General features: G+C 42.2%; 1 protein-coding gene across 33 annotated transcripts in view; it reads right to left on the bottom strand.

Moving 5' to 3' along the window:
• Positions 1-6752: 6752 nt before the first annotated feature.
• Clasp2 (cytoplasmic linker associated protein 2) overlaps positions 6753-19662 on the bottom strand; it is a 173036-nt gene continuing 160126 nt past the window's right edge. For all 33 annotated transcript variants that reach the window (XM_034483915.2, XM_034483918.2, XM_076917273.1 and 30 more), the window contains 6 exons: positions 19154-19382; positions 16480-16673; positions 14629-14757; positions 12844-13050; positions 10917-11033; positions 6753-8434 (listed from right to left, as the gene is read on the bottom strand). In XM_034483915.2, coding sequence (XP_034339806.1) covers positions 8348-8434; positions 10917-11033; positions 12844-13050; positions 14629-14757; positions 16480-16673; positions 19154-19382 — 963 coding nt within the window. In that variant the 3' untranslated portion in view covers positions 6753-8347. The remainder of the gene's footprint in view (positions 8435-10916; positions 11034-12843; positions 13051-14628; positions 14758-16479; positions 16674-19153; positions 19383-19662) is intronic.

Below are 19662 nucleotides of genomic sequence, written 5' to 3'. Positions count from 1 at the left end.
GAAGAGCCATTCATTCGGATCCGGCTCAGCAGCCTTTTGGGCCTGCATTTGAAGTGCTTGCTGTCTTTAGCCACAGGGACTAAATTTCCACCTCTAGGGGACAAAGGCAATGGCAATAGCCTGTGATGTTTGAGGAGTCTCCGCATGACTGTGACCAACAACTCAAAAGAAGGCTCCTCATGCCTGGTGTTGGAGTCGTGGTAGGTGGTCTTGGATCTCGGCAGGAGCCCTGTCAACCCAGATGAGAAATGTCGCTTAAACTACATGCACATTTACACAGAGACTTACGCCTACTATAGCATTTTTAAAGATATTTACACTTGTCTCTTAATTTTTGTTTCATTTTATGTGTATGGGTATTTTGTCTGCATGTATGTCTGTGTACAGTGCCCATGGAGGCCAGAAGAGAGTGTCAGATCCCTTGGGACTGGAGATACAACCAGTTGTGAGTCTACCTCTGGAAGAGCAGCCAGTGCTCTTCACCAATGAGCCACCTCTCCAGCCTTTCAGTTGTCTCTGAAGAACAGGTGGCAGAGCTCAGCTTATTAAGGCTGCCAAGGTATACACAGCAGGACAAAATTAAAACGAGTTGGGCTACAGTATTCTCTCTCATTGGGAGAATGCCTGTCTAGCATGCTCAAGTCCTTGGGTTCATTCCCAGTATGGGAAGCAGTTCATATTAAATATGGCAAACTAATAATATCAGAAAATCATTGCAAATGTAAGCCTGATGAATGAAATCAGTGAGTAAGTTGGGGCTGGGGATGCAGATGAATGAGTAAAAGCACCTGCCACCGAGTCTGACAACCTGAGTTTGATTCCCAGGACCCACTAACTCCCTATAGTTCTGACACCTTCACAAGGATGCTGCAGTGTATATACATCTCTTAATCTGAAATTTGTTGTCTTCTGGACATGTCTTTACATTTTTTTTAAATGCATACAGGTGTTTTGCCTTATGTATGTCTGTGTATCATGTGTGTGCAATGCTTACAGAAGCCACAAGAGGGCGTCAGGTCCTCTTGTACTGGAGTTACTGTCATGAGCCACCATGTGGGTGTTGAGAATTGAACCCCCTGTCCTCTGGAAGAGCAGTCAGTGTTCCTAACCACTGACCCACCTGTCCAGCCCATGCACTCCGTTTTTATTTGAGTTCTCTGGATGTATCTAGGATCTAAACTCAGGTCTTAATGCTTTACAGTCAATTTACTGACTGAGCCATCTTCCCAGCCCTTTGTGATTTTGTTTTGTTTGTTTGAGACAGTCTCTTGAGTAACTCAGGCTGGTTTCAACTGGTTTCAACAGGTAGCTGAGGGCCAACCTGAACCCCTGTTCCTACTGCCTCCGCTTTTTAAGTGCTGGGATTACAGGTTGTGCACCATCAGGCCTGGCTCATTTGTTCTTCTCCTTGTTCACCAGTGTGCTGCTGGAGCATTTCCCACTACAGGACAAGATTCCCTTTCCTCCAGCTTCCAGGGACATTTCCCTTAACTTCGAAACCGAGAGCTCCCACCAGCTCTTGTTTCAACTAGTTCAGGCTTAAGGGAGCAACCTCTTTGAGGCCTTCCAGTTTCTGCCACCTGATACGGAGCCTTCCAGTGTTTGCTATGGGGACACCACAATGCCAGGTAGTGGATCTGTTGCTCTTTATTTCTGAAGTGACAAATCTGAGTGTCTTAAATCAGTAACATTCTGTGTTCCTGTGTACAGCTGCATGCAGGTGCCTGTGGGACAAGCTGGCTTCCCCAGTCATTTCTACCTCAGTCTTAGAGGATGGGTTTTCTCCATGAATCTGGAACTCAACAATTAGGCTAGGTTGGTTAACTAGTGAGCCCCAGGGATCCTTCTCTGCCTTTCTGGCGCTGTGTTAACAAGTGTGCACCTACATCTAGCTTTTATGTGGATTTGGGGGATTGAACTCAGGCCCAAATGTTTGTATTTCAAACCCTTAACAGAAATCTCCCCATCACACGGCCTTTTGTGTGTGTATCAGGTCTCACTGTGTAGTTCTGGCTGGCCTGGAAGTTGCTATATAAACCAGGCTGGTTTCAAACTCAGAGATTGGCCTGCTTTTTTATTGTTTGTCTGCTTATTTATTTATTTATTTATTTAATTGTGTGTGTGTTTTGAAACAAGGTTTTGCTATGTAGCTTTGGTTGATCTGGAATCACTATTGTAAAGGTAACTTTTCTTTTCCTGGTGTAATTGTCATCTCTGTCATCTTACTGCCCCCAGTTTGCTAACCTAAGCCTAGTCCTAGAAGCATTAAGCCTCCGTAAAACCTAGTCTATGCCTAGAATGGTTTCAACTTGAAACTTGCTGCTGAATAAGCTCACCCTTTCTAGTTCTTTCTGAACTCTTGCTGGCTGGTTCAACTCACCTGCTCTTGCTCAAAACTCCTCTTCAAGGTGACTTATTATGGCCTCTCTCCTTCTCCCGCTCCCTCCTCTCTGCCCCTCTCCTGATTGCTGCTTGCTCTGCTTGATCTCAGATAAATTCTAGCAATCTGTTCTAATCTTGTCTTTGTCCAGCTTGTCTTCTCTTCGACCTGTCTCTGTACAACTGTCCCAGTAAAGCTGCCTCCTCTTCTCCGCACTGCCCCTTGGGTAGCTTCCCTTTCCTCTCTCTCCTTGTGAGAGTTGGGCATAGCCTAGTCTGTCAAATCTTTCTCTCATTTGTCACCTTGTCTGCCACTCAACTAGACATCACCTTTGAACATGGGTGCTTCTTTCTACAAACCAACTTTACCTTCACTGTTTGGGATTAAAGGGGTGTATTAAGAGTGTGACTGTATTCCAGCCAGAGTTTAAAGGTGCGTGCCAAAAGTTGAGCCAAACCACAACTAGAAACAGTACCCCCCCCCCCCCCCCCAAATAAGTCTCAGGGTTCACAGTGTGATCAAATATCCTGCAATACACTATGTATCAAGTTGGCCTGGAACTGACAGTAACCTGCCTCAGCCTACTAAGTGCTGACATTATACCTGGTTGGTTCCTTCCATTTATACTAAGTGCTGTCATCATACCTGGTTGGTTCCTTCTTCACTTTTTAACCACTCTAATATAAGATCTGCAATTAGCAAGTGAAATGCTTGGTGTGGTGATTTGGTGGAACAGTTCAGATCCAGGGCAGTGAGATAAGCAGAATATAAAGGGAGACTGCAGCAATCAGGATGCTTGAAGTCCAGGTGCTTTGTCACCCGCATGTCCCCATCACTCGTTATTCATAGTAATCGGGTCATAATGTTTACGTTTGAACTTTTTTTTTTTTTTTTTTTTTTTTTTTTTTTTTTTTGGTTTTTCGAGACAGGGTTTCTCTGTGTAGTTCTGCCTGTCCTGGAACTCACTCTGTAGACCAGGCTGGCCTCGAACTCAGAAATCTGTCTGCCTCTACCTCCCAAGCGCTGGGATTAAAGGCGTGCGCCACCACCGCCCGGCACGTTTGAACTCTTCATCTTCCTAAACCCCCAACATGGGCAACCACCATTCTCACTTTGTCTTATTCTGACTATTCTAGGTACTGTATGTAAGCGTAACCATGGAGTATTCTGACAACTCTCAGATTTTAAAATTCTGGCCAGCCATTGCAGAAGCTATTGGTCTGGTTTCCTTAGTTACTGAAGTGCTACTAGCACTAGGGTAAAACTCAATGGAAGGAAATTCTGAGCCTCCCGAGTTTTAAGTTTTTATTTGTTTCTGTGGACTCTGGAGTTGACAGCAGTATTTTGAAATAAAACCCATTATTTTGGAGGAAGGAATGTTAGCAGACTGTTTTCCCAGCACACATGAAGCTGTGGGTTTGATCCTCAGCAGCTCAAGATCAGCTATATAGTAAGTTTGAGGTCACCCATGCTGTAAGTGACCATGTCTTTAAAAACAGAAAACAAAAGCCTTCAAATAACCCCAACCTCAACAATAGTAACAAAACCCAACAAGAAAATCCAAACCACCATGATTTTCATGAGAGTTACATTTAAAAACTCACCTAGTGTTAACCTGAAACTTGTGAATGGAATGTGCTGTAGGAGAAAACTCACAGATTGAGTTGGTGTGATGTTAGCCTTGAATCACCTGAGAATCCAGGGTCAATGAAGGAGAAGCCTGCACACCTTGGGTGACACCACTCCCTAGAAAGCAGATCCTGAACCTGTGTTAGAGGAAGGGGAGAATAAGCCTGTCCATTCATCCCTGGCTCTCCCTCTTGACTGTGAATGTACTGTGAGGCTCTCTTAAGTCCCTGCTGGGATTTCTCTAGGATGGATTATGAGCTCAAACTAGATTCCCCTAACCTGCTTTTATCAAGGTATTTTAATTCATTCACTTGAAAAAAAAATCCGAGTGTTTTACCTATATGGATACAAGTATTGCATGTACTTGTTTGGTGCTGCAGGCTACAAGTGGTGTCAGATCCCCTGGAACTGGAATTGCAGATGGTTGTGAAATGCCACATGGGTACTGTGGGCAGGTTTTCTCAGGGTGTAAAGTTTACCCTTGTGTTATTCAAATGCTGATTTTTCTGCCCTCATATCTTGCTTCAATCTGGGCATGGCTTTGTAATGTTTATTCTTTGAAGCTCCTGTCTCAAGCCTGTATGGACATTGCTCCTCTTTCATTCTCTTATAGCCTTGCCAATAAAAGCTAAGGAGCCAGCACAGAGGTTTAGAGAGACTAGGTAGGACTTCCAATTCTAGGAAGGACTTCTAATTCTAGAAAGGGTAGAGACAAAAGCAAAGGAGGGAGCCACGAGGGAAGTGGAGAAAACATCAGGAGAGAGCTGAATTGAGAGCAGGGAGAAAATTCAAGTAAGATAGGAATAGTGTCTGTCTGGGAGAGAGGATGTCTGATCAGCCTGGAGGTTTAGAATGGAGTATTTGGCTCAAGGTGATTTATATAAACCTTTGTCTGTATGATTATTGAGGAATTAGTTGGTTAAGGAGTAATTGCTGCCATACTAATTTCATAAATCAATATTAATATAATAATTTTATAGGATTCTGGGAACTGAAGCTCTGAAGAACACCTGGTGCTCTTAACTGCGGCGCCGCCTCTCCAGCCCCACACCCCTTCAGAGTATATTTATTACAGCAATAGAAAAGGAAAGGAAGACAGCTGGAAACCAGTTATTTGGTAGGATGTTTGGTATGTAAGCTGTATTAAAAACTGAGCCCCCCGCTCCCCGCCCCCCGCCCCCGCCTAAAACCACTCTGTGAGAAGTGAACTTGCCACTATGTTGAGTATTAGTTAAAAGAACAACCAAAAAAGCCACCTTATGAGAAATTACACTTGAGTGCTTTCACTCTGGCTGGTTACGACAGAGGACTTTTCCATAATTACACTATAGCTTAGGGAAAACAAGACAAAAAGCACACAAGCCTGCAAGATTTTGAAACCCAGAACTAAACATGCTTTAAAACATGAAACTATACTTTAAAATACATGTAGGTGGAGCTGGAGAGATGGCTCAGCAGTTAAGAGCACTGACTTAAAGAACCTTTAAAATTCTTCTAATAAATTCTCAGTAGTGCAATAAATGTATGGTGGGTGTATAGTTTGGGTGAGGAAAGCAAGACTCAGAAAATAAAGATTTGTTTTTGTTTGTTTGTGTTGTTTGCATGTGTATACATGTGTGGGTGGTTATGGGAAAAGAGCATTGGGTCCTCTGGAAGTGAAGTTGCAGATGGTTATGAGACATTTGAAGTGGGTGCTGGGAAGTGAACTCTCAGGTCCTTTAGAAGAGTATGATTGATGGCTTATCTTGGCTGTCAACTTGACTACATCAGGAATTAAACCCCAAAAGGGACTCACTCCTGAGGGAATTTTGGTTAATTTGAAGTACGTATGAAGACTCATTTCTAATCTAGATTTTTTTGAGATAGGAAGATAGATTTTTACATCTTTTGAGGTGGGAAGACCATGCCTTTTGCTAGAAACCTCTATGGAGACATGGGAGAAGGTTTTGCCCTTTCCCTGCATGCTTTTGCCTCACTGAGCAAGTTCATACTTCTTTCAGACTCCAACATATACTGAAGACCAGCTGAGCCTTATGGGAATGAATAACTACTGGATTCTCTGGAGTTTCCGTTCACAGGCAGCCACTGTTGGATTAACTGGACCACAGCCTGTCTAAGTCATCCTAATAAATCCCATAGATAGATAGATAGATGGATGGATAGATAGATAGATAGATAGATAGAGATATTTATTCTGTAAGTTCTGTTAGTCTAGATAACCCTGATTAATACAAAGAGCAAGTACTCTCTTAACTGCTGAGCCAGTTCTTCAGCTAAAGACATTTAAACAGTAGCTTTATATGACCATTTTTAACAGCTGAAAGTATGTTTTTGAAATGAACAAAGTAGAAATATACTGCATGAAGTGATCTGAATATCAATAACTTTCTCAGTCTTATCAATTTGAAATTATGAAAGATTTTTTCTCTTGTCTGTGGCTCTAGGAACTGAACCCAGCCAGGGCCCTGTGCATACTAGGCAAGGGCTCTGCTACAGATCCATATCCAACCCCAAATTATACGATTTTCATGGTTTTTTCTTCCTTCCTCCCATCCTTTCTTTTCTTTTCTCTTCGTAGAACACATATTCTTACATATATTGGAAATGTAGTTGCGAGTCCTGATCTTTGCAACACAAATGCACGTATAAAACTCAGGGAACACATCTGGTCCAAGACCTTTCATGCTTATAGAAGACCCCGTATCTTTTGTTACACAGTGAGAGAAAGAGCTGAGCTATATAGTTAAGGTTTTCAAGTAATGTTATGTACAGTTTTATTGCCAGTATATGCACAACAGTAAGCATAGAACTATAAATACACAATGTCATTAACAGTAGAAAACAAAACTGTTACAGTAGGGAGAGGGTACGGAGTTATATCTCTTCTTGCTGCTAAAACAGAATAAAAACAAAGGAAAGGAAAAGCCTACGGGTGAGCATCCGTCCAGTTCTCTCAGCTTACGTTCTTTACATGTGTTTCTACATGTTTTCCAGCTGAACAAGGTATAGGTAACTCTGTAACAATAGCAAACTGCTTCTGTAACAGCCATGTGCTTTCCAGTCAAATTCACCTTATGTTAGGATAAAAAAAAGTCAAGATGAGAAATCAATAGTATCCTGGTTCCAAATGACCTCATTTGGCCTTTCACCCAAACTGGTAATATTTGAAAGTTGGCTGCACATGAAAATAACTTTAGCAGTGGTGATTAAAAAAAATGTTGAAAGGTAACAAAACATCACCTTTAAAGTAGTTTTCCAAGACACTCCAGGCAGCGGGTCAGTTAAAGTGTCAGCCCTGAAGAGGTAGAGAGTGTGAGCCCATTGGACAAGGGCCTCGGCACCAGCTTCTCTCTCATCAGGATCCATGTTTTCATAAGACAATTTCATGGTCAAAGGAAACCAGATTCCACCATTCAACTAAAAGGTGCTGGTTGACTCCCATGTCAATAATTAGTTTATCAAATGAGAAACAGAACAGTCAAAGACACACATGCACTTGATTTTTTTCATCTGTTTCCATTATCAAGTCTATTCATAAGTGAATTTGATATTAATAAATACAACAAAAAGCATCATTCATAACAAAGATAAACCAAAGGCTCTGCAACAAAACCTTGCGTTGTAATCATTCCCATGGAAACCTAGGCAGGTGATTTGGTGCAGCTTTCTTATGGGATAAAAGAAGGGACACGGCTTTAAATAAAGGTGGCAAGATCAAGAACCAACAGACACTATCAGTCTTACAGAACTGGCTGATTCTATGACATTTCTCTTTGAGGTCATCCCAAAGAAGTCGCAGCTAACGCCATGTACCACCGCCACATCAACAGCGTCTGGCTGGAGTTCCAGGCAGCCCTGCTCTGTCTCACATTATCGTCAGTATTTCTAGCATAGGACATGATACGAAACAAAAGTAAAAATAAAAATATTCTTCTGCAGTTGAATAAAGGCAAAAAAAAAGTTTAGACTGTTAAACTTTTAAAGCTTTAAGCATTCCTGTTTAACCAGCATTTTAAAAAATTTATACAATCATAACACTGGCAAAGGTTAATGGGAAGACAAAGAAGTACAAACATGTGAAATGGTGAATTAGATTAAAAAATTACTTTGTACTGATCAACTGATGTTAATACTGCTTCTCCTGAACTTGGAATAACTATCATAAAGTTACATGCAGACTGAGGACACCCCTCTGTTACAGAAAATACAAAACAGAACAAAACAAAAAGCTAGAACTGGGAAACGGTAGCTGAGTCCCAAAGCTGTATTTGAGTTTCCTTTCCCCGAGGAGGGCAGGCAGTTGTCCTTTCCGAGACCTGGGAGGCTCCATCCACAGCACTAACTCTGTCCAGAAACATCAGTAGTGGGGTCAGCTCCTGCAGAGCCTGTCTGTGCACGTTTGATGTAAAGGTTCAGCAGCTTCATCTGCGGATCAAAGCGACACCCAACATTTGAACAACTGTTCTCATTATAACAATATGCTCGCTAAAGAACCCTATCTGCATGTCTGAGATCTGTAAGAGGCATGCTCAGAGACGGGCTTGTGCAGCCACCATGCTGTCCTCAAGATGGCCATGTACCTGATGATGCCATCGTCCGACTCTCTGGGTTCCATCTAGTTTACAGGTGTGCACAAGCATGCCATGCTCAGTTTGTGTGATGCTGGGGTCTGAACACAGGGCTGCAAGCACATTAGGCAAGCAGTCTACAATTCAGGTGCATGCCTTAACCCTATGTCTGTTTTTATTATTTCTTTTTGCAACTTAGAATGTCAATCTGATCACAGTACTGACAACTGTTAGGTAGACCATCTGCAGTTAGCTGCCCTCAGCTATCATCCAACCACTGTGTTTCATTTTCATCCTGTAGGCCAGAACAAGTCCCAAAGCTCTGGAAGTACTGATACAATAAGAAAAATTACATTTTTTTTTTAAGTCTTAAGGATGAACCAGAAAATTTTAGTTGAAGATACCAAGTGAAAGTTACATGTTAACCTGGATCACAGTAAAACCACAGAAGGAGCTGGGGGAGTGGTGGCTCACACCTGTAATGCAGCACTCAGAGAGGACAATGTGACTGTTGCAAACTTCAGGGCAGTTTGCACTGGGAGTCTGACTACTGAAGACTTGCTCTTCTCACTGATCCCCAAACAAAACAAAACAACAAAGCTGGAGAGAAGAGGAGTAAAGTATTTGATCATTTGTCTGCTTTTGGAAACAGGGTCTTGAGCTGTAGTTTGGCCTGTCCTGTAATTTGCTATGTTGCCTAGGCTGGCCTCCAAGTATCAAGTCTCAGAACTTGAAAGTAAAAGCCATGATCCATAGAAAGCAGAGCAGCTGCAGAACTGCAGGCAGTAGTTTAATAAACCATACTGAGAGACGGTAGTGCAAAATCCACACAAAGCATTTCAGGGGCTCAGGCTGGGTGTAGAGGGGTAGGCAGTAATGTGTACAGCCATACCAGGCTGATGGGCATAGGTACAACCACAGAGTGGCTTCTAGAGAAAGTGTAAAGCCTAGCGCCCACTTATCAGTGAGGAAATGTGTGTGGTGTGACGGATACAGAAGGTAACTGGGGGCTACCTTAAAAGTAAGGCAAGATTGAAACTCAAAGTTAGGACAGAGTAGAAAAAGAAGAGGATTTGCTTCTCTGAATTCTAATCATGGGACGGTGGGTAAAACTTCTGCTCAGAAATACTAATGGATACAAACCGTAAGCACAAAGGGTCTTCCTGTATAAGAGATGTGGTCTGCTGGGCCACAAAGAGCTGTGGAGGTGGACCTGGCTACTCTATGGGTTGTGTTGATTATTTTGGAGTTAAGAGGTGATTTTTGGCCATGGTGGAATTTTCAGTGGGACAGAAAGCTACAGTAATAGAGATAGCAGCACAGATGCTGTAGGAGAGGTGATGGTGGCTACTACTGCAGTGGCCTGGTTACGGGAGCAGGGATGGCTGTGGTAGTGAAGGATGGCAATATGAAGTTCTGGTTGTTATGTTGGTAGTGGAAACTCTAATCAATCTCAAAGTTGGGCCACACTGGGAGCACTGCTGGTGGGGGACACTCTGGCATTCTCTTTGGTGGTGGATATGGTAGAAGGCTTAAAAAACAGCAAAGTTCTTGGCCAGAGAAAGGCTCTTCGGGGAAGGGCAGGTGGCTTTGAGACAGTCCTCCCACACAGGAGATAAGTTATAAAGGTCTGGCACAGACGCAGCCATGACCATATCAACAGCACTATAGTTGCAGCAGGAAGCCCTTCTACAGAGATGCAGCAACCTCCAATACACAGTACAGCTATTGACCAATCAGGTTCCGAATCCCGAGGTCTTTCTTCCATGGAAGGCTTGTTTTTCCTTCCCTCTCCCTGTGTCAGGCATACCGCCTGTGTGTGGCAGTGGGATCAGAAATAAATGAGAAATGTGCTTGGTGTGGTGGTGCACACCTTTAATCCCAGCACTCGGAGGCAGAGGCAGGCGGAGCTCTGAGTTCCAGATCAGTCTGAGTTACATGGTGAGACTCCACCTCAGAAAACAAACCAGAAAAGCCCCCTAAAATGGAAAAACAAACAAACCAACCAAAATTAAGAAAAGAAAAGCTTCAAGTGTTATACATTTTGGGAGATGTAATTTGTGAATAATTACAATCTGTTCTTAACTGAACAGTCTGGGGGTTGGGGTTCCTCAGGACTTAAGTGTGGCAGTGGGAAGTCCCACCCATCCACATCTCTGTTGGTGTCAGTAACTGTAGCTCTTTAGGAGCAGAAAGAGCTAAAAGGCAGCCGGAGAAATAAAGGCAAGTGAAAGCTCAGAGAACTGTGAGAGCCAGGTAAAAGTCTACTGTGTAACATGCAAAGAGAACCAAGTTTTCTGAGTGTCATGGCTGCTCCCCCGAGAGTCAGGGCTACTTACTTTACTCCCAGTGAGTTGACTGAGGTGTGGCTTTAGCTCATCACCAATCACCGCATGGACAGCCACCAGGCAGAAGACACAAGCTTTCCGGACACTGCTTTCTGAATTATCATAACCCTGGGAAAGAGAGGTCATGTTAGTGTCTTTGACAGTTTAGGAAGGCTACCTTGAAGGACACAGAGAGCTCAAATATCAATTCTCACCTGCATCAACTTTCCACCCTTCAGGCAAGGAATGGTACAGTTTTCCTCTCTATCCACCCCATCTCCAACAATCTCCAGTGTTCGTATCACGTTCTTTCTTTAGAAACTGCAGGTCTGCATCTGCCCCCTTTTCAACCCACTTTGCAAGTAACTCCAGAGAACCTTGTTAGCATTAGCTCTGGAGCAGTGAAGACCTCTTCACCATCTAGCAATAAGCTATCAGATGCTGTGGTTTGGCAGTCAAGGCCTTCCTGTAACCTAGGCCCAGCATGCATGCTAAATATCTGCCTACCTGCCTGCCTGCCTGCTTGTCTGTCTATCTGTCTGTCTGTTTCTGAATCTGCAATCCTAGCTACTCAGGGGGATAATTTTTGTGTGAAACATTCGCATATAGTCAAATACTATAGACTGCTATTGTTCTTTGTTCTAGCCCTACTACTTATACACTCTGATTTTAGAGGTTTATAATACACAAACTGTAATTTTGATTCACTACAGTTCTTGTGCTTTTCTGACAGGTTTTCAGTAATTATGTGTCATAAGGCTTTGCATCAAACTAATCAGAATTTAGGCTGCACATGCTGGTACAAGCCTATAATCCCAGCACTTGAGAATCTGAGGCAGGAAGACAACTACAAGTCTGAGAACAAAACGGAGCTACTGAGAAAACACTGTCTCAGAAAACCACAAACAAGCAAGCAAGCAAACAAACAGAGGAAGCTGAAGCTACAGAAGTTCTTAGCTAATACCTGCATATCCCAAGGCTTCAATGAAGACATGTTACTTCAGCATTCATTATGTATAGAGTATACATACTATGTACAAGCTATGCTTACTACCAAAGCATATACAGCCCTGCACAAACATAGTAAGTAATAAATCTCAGGGCAAAGTAAAAAATAAAATACTATAAATGCAAGGGAATAAATTACCCATTGTTTTTAAAAAGACTCAATACATATACTATGTAATGTTGTTCAGCCTCTAAAATTGCATTTTAGAATATTAACAAAGTTTTACAGAATGTGGTTATCACTAAGATGTTCATATGCTCGGGGTAAGAGACGAAGTCACGGTCACGGCACATCTGTGATCTTAATCAGTGCCACTACTTTCAAGAGAGATGCAGCAATCCATTTCTATTGGTAGATGCACACAAGGACTGTAATAGTTACAGTAATAAAAAGGAGGAAAAAAGCAGAACCCAAATATTTAGTTTAATGATGGATAAACAAATGTACATTCCTAAATGATGGAGTGAAAATCTGACATAAAGTTAGTGAATCTACAAAATATTAAATAAGAGAATAAATATTTATGGTTTTTCCATATAGGAAAAATCTATAATAATTAAGTACAGAGACAACAGAATAGAGATTATTGGGACCTGGGAGGGAGGTGAGAAGAATTTTATTTTATTCCTTAATGGATTCAGAATGCTAGTATGGAATGATGGGAAAGTTCTGACTATCGACAGTAGTGACGGTTATGTAACACTCCATTACGTATTAACACCACCAAATTGTGTACTTCAGAGACCTCTATGTAGTACCTTTTATGGTACATATTTTGTACCATATGTAAACCGACCCACCTATACCCCCAATGCAACATCTTCGTCTTGACCATTGCAGACTTGACTGGGCAACTAGTGTTGCTTGAAACCCATGTAAATAGCCGAAGCCCACACATCTTGGCTTACTTTTCTCAGCCTTGCAGCTTACCTGTATTAGACCTGGCATGATCTCTGGTAAGAGCACGTTAAGAGTCTCCTTGGATACTCTCTCTATCACTTTTGTTTGCATTTTGATTGCAGCTAGGTTAATTGGGTAGTCAGCAGTTTGTATGATGGGACAAAGCACTTTAATGCACTGCTCTGGACTAATGGAAGTAGCCAACACAGAGGCAGCTTCCTCAGCAGACCTCACCACCTAGAACAAAAGGGAAAGTCAGCAGGAAAAAAGTATAAAGCCTAAGCACAAATTTCACTAAGCATTTAACAGGACTTGATACTTTGGGTTTGCAGTGAAAATGTTCACTCAGTAAACAGATGAATGCAGGAAAGGGGATAAGATCAGACTAGCAAGTGGCAGGAGCTGTCAGAACTGGGCTCCACTGTCAGTCTCCCTTCTTTCTAGTTCTTTCACAGTTGGCAAAAATAGTTTCATGATTTTATGCATTTCTTTATTTTGCTTTATTTCATGTCATGGCAATGTAAGCAGTTCTTAAATGCAGGGTGTAAATAAACGATGAGCAGGGCCCACTGAGGTTTGCAGGGAAAGAACATGTCATGGACATGAAGTAAGGCGAGAGGTTCCCACAGCTCTTACGAAGGCTGTTTCTCTCCCCTACTGAGTAAACCTGTAAGAGAGGCGAAGGTCTCGTGGGTGATTCACACTAAAAAAATGACAATTTGTTATTTTCATCTGTAATTTAAACAGCAAATTCTTATCGCTATGTGGACGTGCAGGCTGGGGAACTCTAATTAGAAAATGAAAAGCAAACTGAAGAAAGTGAAATTGGATGAATCCCCATGGACACATTTGATGGGAATGGTCTTGGCCTTCATGCATTACATGTGATAGAGCACATGCTCACAGCTGTGCATGCGGAGGCCAAGGCTGCTCTTGTTCCACAGAAGCCACCATCCTATTCCAAAACAAACATTTAAATTATATTGTTCTGTGAGTGCGTGCGTGTGTGCACGTGCGCGTGTGCACATATATGGAAGTCAAAGGACAACTTGCAAGAGTTGGTTCTTTCCTTTTACTATGTGTGTCAAATACATGTCATAAGCCTTGGCAGCAAGTGTCTTTATCTTGCCAGTCCTCAGGTTATTTCTTCAGAAAGAGTCTCCCATTAGCATGAAACTTTGCCAATTCAGCTAGGTCAGCTCATTACCAGCACTGGGGACAGACTTGTCTTCTCTAAGCCATCCTGAATTAGACTTACATTACCACACTCAGCTTTTCTTCTGTGGATCCTGGGGATTATTAAACTGAGGCTCTCATCCTTGTACTGACTGACTCCACTGCCCAGTCCTAAGCTCACATCTTATCAAGCACGGGATCAAATGTGAAGGATTTACACAGGAAATGATTAAGCATCGCACTGTTAACAGAAGTGTCTGCTCACACCTGCAATTCCAGTGCTTAGAAAACTGAGGTGGGGCTAGAGTGGGACACAGGTGGGAACGACGTGGAAGAGAGGTTTGCTTTGAGGTCAGCTAGATTCCATAGTGAGCTTCAGGGAAAACCAAGGTACACAAGAAGATGGCTCAGTAGGTAGAGGTGCTTGCCACACAAGCCTGGCAGCCTGAGTTCAATTCCCAGAAGACACATAAAGGGGCAAGGGAAGAACTGACTGACAGGCCCACACACATCAACATGCGCACATGCATGATAAGTAAAATTAACCTCTTCCCCCCACCAGAGTCCTTCCTGGGAAGTGTTTCTATGGTTCGTGTGACACTGTCATAATGACAGTGACTGAGCTTGCTGGCCACTCACCTCTTTGTGAGGATCTTTGTGTGCTTCCAAGGTTTTCATGACAGTGAGCTCTGCATAGTTTTTGAATCTTGCTGGTTGATGCCTTAAGATTTCTTTTAAAACTTTTAATGCCAAGGCCCGGATTGTAGGCTGAAAGAAACATTTAAACAGTTTTAATATTTTGGATGGTACAAAATCTTTCCACATATTCTATTTCTATAAGTACCTTAAGATTGGGAGGAGGGACGCTGTATATAACACATGCAGTACACATGTAGTGTATCATCTGTATTGAAATCTTGAATCACTCTTACTTTTGTTACTGTATTTGGGAGACAAGGTGGGCTTAAAGTTTCAATGTAGCCCAGGCTGGCCCCAAAGTTGTAATCCTGTCTCCACCTCCAGAGTGTGGGGATTATAGGCATTTGCTACTCCATCCATATTTTGTTTTTAATTATAAGTCTGTTTCTATGCATGTGAGTCAGGTGCCATCAGAGGCTAAAGGCATAGGAGGAGCTCCTGGAGCTGGAGTCAGAGCTGGCTGGAAGTGGCCCAATGCTGGAGTTTGACCTTCAACAAAGGTCTTCTTCAAGAGCAGTAGGCATTCAACTGCTTAGCCAACACTCCAGCCCCATATGCAGATTAAAAAAAAAGATTTTAGTCTTTTGAGGCTTAAAACCATATTATCAGAGTTTGAGAAAAACAAAGCATGATAGTCAAGTTAAAATTTGTGGAAGGTACAGAAAGAAGGAAGGTGGGGAAGAGGACAGAAACCTATGACTTTTCAGCGAGGCACCACAACAAAAGACAGAAAGAAGGAAAAGTCTTATGCTTTGTAAGCTAAAATTCAGAAAAGTACAGGCTCTGCAATGAAGCCCTGCTGGGTACTTGGTTTTTAGACAGGGTCTCACCCTGCTCTTGAACCTGCAGTGATTCTTCTGGCTCAGCAGTCTAACTTCTCAGCTTTATTACGTTTAAAATAAGTAACAGAATTAACATTTGACTATGAAAGGAACTCTTTTTTTTTTTTAAAGGTTTATTTATTAATTATATGTAATACATTACAGCTGTCTCCAGACACACCAGAAGAGGGCATCAGATCTCATTACATACGGTTGTGAGCTACCATATGGTTGCTGGGATTTGAACTCAGGACGTCCGGAAGAGCAGTCAGTGCTCTTAACCGCTGAGCCATCTCACCAGCCCGTGAAAGGAACTCTTACAACTGAAAACATATTTAAACATATACAAGTAATCTTTATTTTTCTGTGGGAAATAGCCTACTATGTCTGCTTTTAAGTACTGGGAACTTCTTTAAAATGTTTGAAAAAAACAGAACTTGAGAGTGAGAATGACATGCAGAGATCAGCAGCAGAGTGTCACTCCATCATTAATTCCATCAATCCATAGCTCTATCACTGTGTCACTGCTTCAGCCCACCACTCCATCACTCTATCATTCATCCCATCTATCACTGCATCACTCCACCACTGCACCATTCCATTATTCATTCCATCACTCTGTCACCCCATCATTCATGGTGTCCACCACCCCATCATTCCATCACTACATCACTCTATCAGGCCATCATTCATTCCATCATTCTACCACTCTATCATGACATCATTCCATCAATCCATCACTGCATCACTTCATCATTCATTCCATTACTACATCACTCCATCAGTCCATCATTGTATCACTCCATCATTCATTCCACCAGTCCATCAGTCCATCAATGTGTATGAGCTGATCAATAGGTAAGCCAGGCAACAAGCAAGGGCTGGAAAAGCCCTGGGTGCAATTCCTAGTCCTCCACAAAAGCCAAACACTCAGCATGGCAGAATATAGTTTATATATCCTTCAATTTACCTCTTTATCCCCAAGGGTCTCAAGCAATAACAATAATATTGTTTTGAAGTGTTCATCCCAAACACTGAAAGATTCTTCCTGGGTTAGCTTCATGAGTTCATACAGGGCAATTTTTCTTTCTTCTATACGTTCATTATGGTTAGACAGCTCCTTCAACAACTCTGCAACTAGGTCAGAGTGGTCTAATGAAAGATCTGTCAAAAGGATAAAATATGAATTTTGTAACTGTATAGGCTGACTCTGAGGTACACAGACAATTACTTTAGAACACAAGGAAATAGGCACAATCAAAACTGGTTGCAAGAGATAAGAACAAACATTAATTTTCAGTTGCCATCCCTGAATCAGCAATGTACTTTATACATTTTCAACTACAAAAACACTTGCGAAAACAGAGTAAGGGCCCACCAGTACCCATCCCCCAGACCTCAGAGAGAGCGTGTCACTCCTATGACCCCCTCTCCACCCCTTCTGCACCATCTCCTTGTAATGTTGTTGAGCAAGAACTTCCTGCCAGGAGGCTGTGTATTTGGACATTCCACTTTCAATGATTTAGGTGTTTACAACTTTCCAGCAATCTTTCAACCATGGGCTGACCATTCATTGACTGCTTTTGAAGCAATTAGTTTATGAGTCAAAAATGTTCACAATCTAATCATATCATCCCTTCCATGGATCAGAATGCTTCAGCAAAGAGTAACTATCAATTAGAGCTATTTTCCTTTTTTAATTTTAGAAAATAGTCATAATAAAGGTTTTATTGATAACTTTCTTTTATTCCTTCCTTCTTTCTTTCTTTGGATCCATCCATCTACCCATCTGAGATAGGGTCTCACTAAGTAGTTCAGGCTGTCCTGGACCTCATTACAGAGACCAGGGTGGCCTTGAACAAGAAATCCATCTGCCTCAGCCTCATGACTGGTGGAATTAAAGGCATGCACTACCCTACCTGGCAAATATAATTTTCTTGATGTTTCAGAGTCACATCAAGACCAACTGTTATCAAAGAGGAGCTGGGTTTTAGTTATAATTTTTATTTATGGGTATGTGTATATATTTCCTCCCTTTCTCTCTCTCTTTGTGTGTATGCTGCATGTATGCAAATGCCTTCAGAGGACAGAAGAAGGCATCAGATTCCCTGGAGCTGGAGCTATAGGTAATTGTGAGCTGTCTAATCTAGGTATCAGGAACCAAACTTGGGTCCTTTAAAAAGAGCAGTCAGTGAGTGGTCTTCACAGCTGAACTGTGTCTCCAGTCTTAGCAAAGCATTTTGATTTGTTTTTGCTTTTTTATAAATACTTACTTAGAGCCAGAATCTTCATAGGCAAGCATCACTAGGCTTAGCTTAGTTCATGTCTTTTCAAAAAGGTATTATTCTCTCTCTCTCTCTCTCTCTCTCTCTCTCTCTCTCTCTCTCTCTCTCTGTGTGTGTGTGTGTGTGTGTGTGTGTGTGTGTGTGTGTGTGTGTTTGCGCGCGTGCGCACGCACGCTAGGCCTCAAGTCTGGCCCTGAGAGGGAGAATTTCAAGTTTATCACAGAAGGCCATTCTAGCACTGGAACGCTTTCGTTTCTTAAAATTTTATTTCACATGTCTAAGGGTTTTGACTGAATGTGTGCAAGTGTACCATGTGCATGCTTGGAACTTACAAAGGACAGAAGAGAGTATCAGATCCCCTGGAATTGTAGTTATGAATGGTTATGAACCACCAAGTGAATGCTGGAACTTACAAAGGACAGAAGAGAGTATCAGATCCCCTGGAATTGTAGTTATGAATGGTTATGAACCACCAAGTGAATGCTGGGAACTGAATTTAAGTCCTCTGCAAGAGTAGCAAGTATTCTTAGCATTCTCCAGCCCAGTCTTGGAAATCTTTAAAGAAAGTAATATGGACTCATTACCAAGCCTGGGCTGAAGAGATGGCTTAGTGGTTAAGAGCACTGGCACCTTACAACTGTCTGAAACTCCAGCTACAGGGGATCTGGCACCCTCAAAAATCTAATGGCTTATCAGCAAGGAAACACTTGTAACAGTCTGTGCTTTGTCATGTTTCATGTATCCCGGTTGTGACTTACTGTTTACCATGATCAGAGGACAAGAGTGTACAATTACAACTATCCTTTTCCAGAGGCGACAAGGAACATTTACTTAAGAGAATACTAACTACCCAACCAGGCTATGCAGATAAGTAACCATTAGACCTTCAGACTGAATCCAATTTCATCTAACTCATATAGTATAAATAATCACCTACAAGTGAGGTGAATGTATTGTCAACCTGAGGGGGTTTGGAATCACGATGGAAACATACATGTGGGTCCAGAGGAGCTTAGATGAAAGGTCAGACCATCTCTGAATATGGGAGCACCATCCATGGACTAGAGCTCCAGACTGAACAAAAAGGAGAAAGTGAGCTAAGCATCCAGATTCACAGCATCTGGACCAGGGATGCCATGTGAGCAGCTGCCTCCTGCTCTCACTACCATGGCTTTGTAGTCATGATGAATGAATGGCTGTTCAGTGAAGGAATGGCTGTTAAACATTCTGTCTCAGTAACAAGTAACAAATACGCATTCCCCAAATGCGGATTTTTTAAAGAGTTACAATAAAAGAGTAAATACATCCACTTGTTTCACTGAATCAGTCCTCCAAAATGCATTGTAACCCATAACATACCATCAGGAAACTGGTCGGCGTCATCATCAAACATGGCTTCCTTGAGGGCAGACTTGTTGAAGGGACTGATGCTATCTGAGTAGTTATATGGATTATAGTCTCGGGAGCGTGGAGAGGAGTGGAGTGGCATTGAGTGGAGCAAAGATGCTTTATTATCAAGAGCTGTCTGGCTGGAGTCAGTGGCATCACCTCCTGCTCTTGGATCTGACATCCCGGGACCACCACATATCTATTGACAGGGAGAAGGCAGAGAAAGTTAGCTCATTACTAAGTACCTTCCTTCATATTCTTGGAGGCTAGAGAGATGACTTAACAGTATCCTATTCTTCCAGAAGGCCAGAGTTCAATTCCCAGCCCCTAAACTAGGTGACTTAAAAAACCACCTGTAACCTCGTTTCAGGAGATTCAATGCCTTCTATAGGTACCCACATAGGGAATATATTCACACACATATACATGAATGAAAATAAAACTTATCTTAAAAACAAAACAAAACAAAACAAAACAAA

This window comes from Arvicanthis niloticus, chromosome 21, assembly GCF_011762505.2.
Source record: "Arvicanthis niloticus isolate mArvNil1 chromosome 21, mArvNil1.pat.X, whole genome shotgun sequence".
In the NCBI taxonomy this organism is placed as follows: Eukaryota; Metazoa; Chordata; class Mammalia; order Rodentia; family Muridae; genus Arvicanthis; species Arvicanthis niloticus.
Note: the sequence above shows the minus strand (reverse complement) of the source record. Positions and strands in the feature narration are given on the sequence as shown.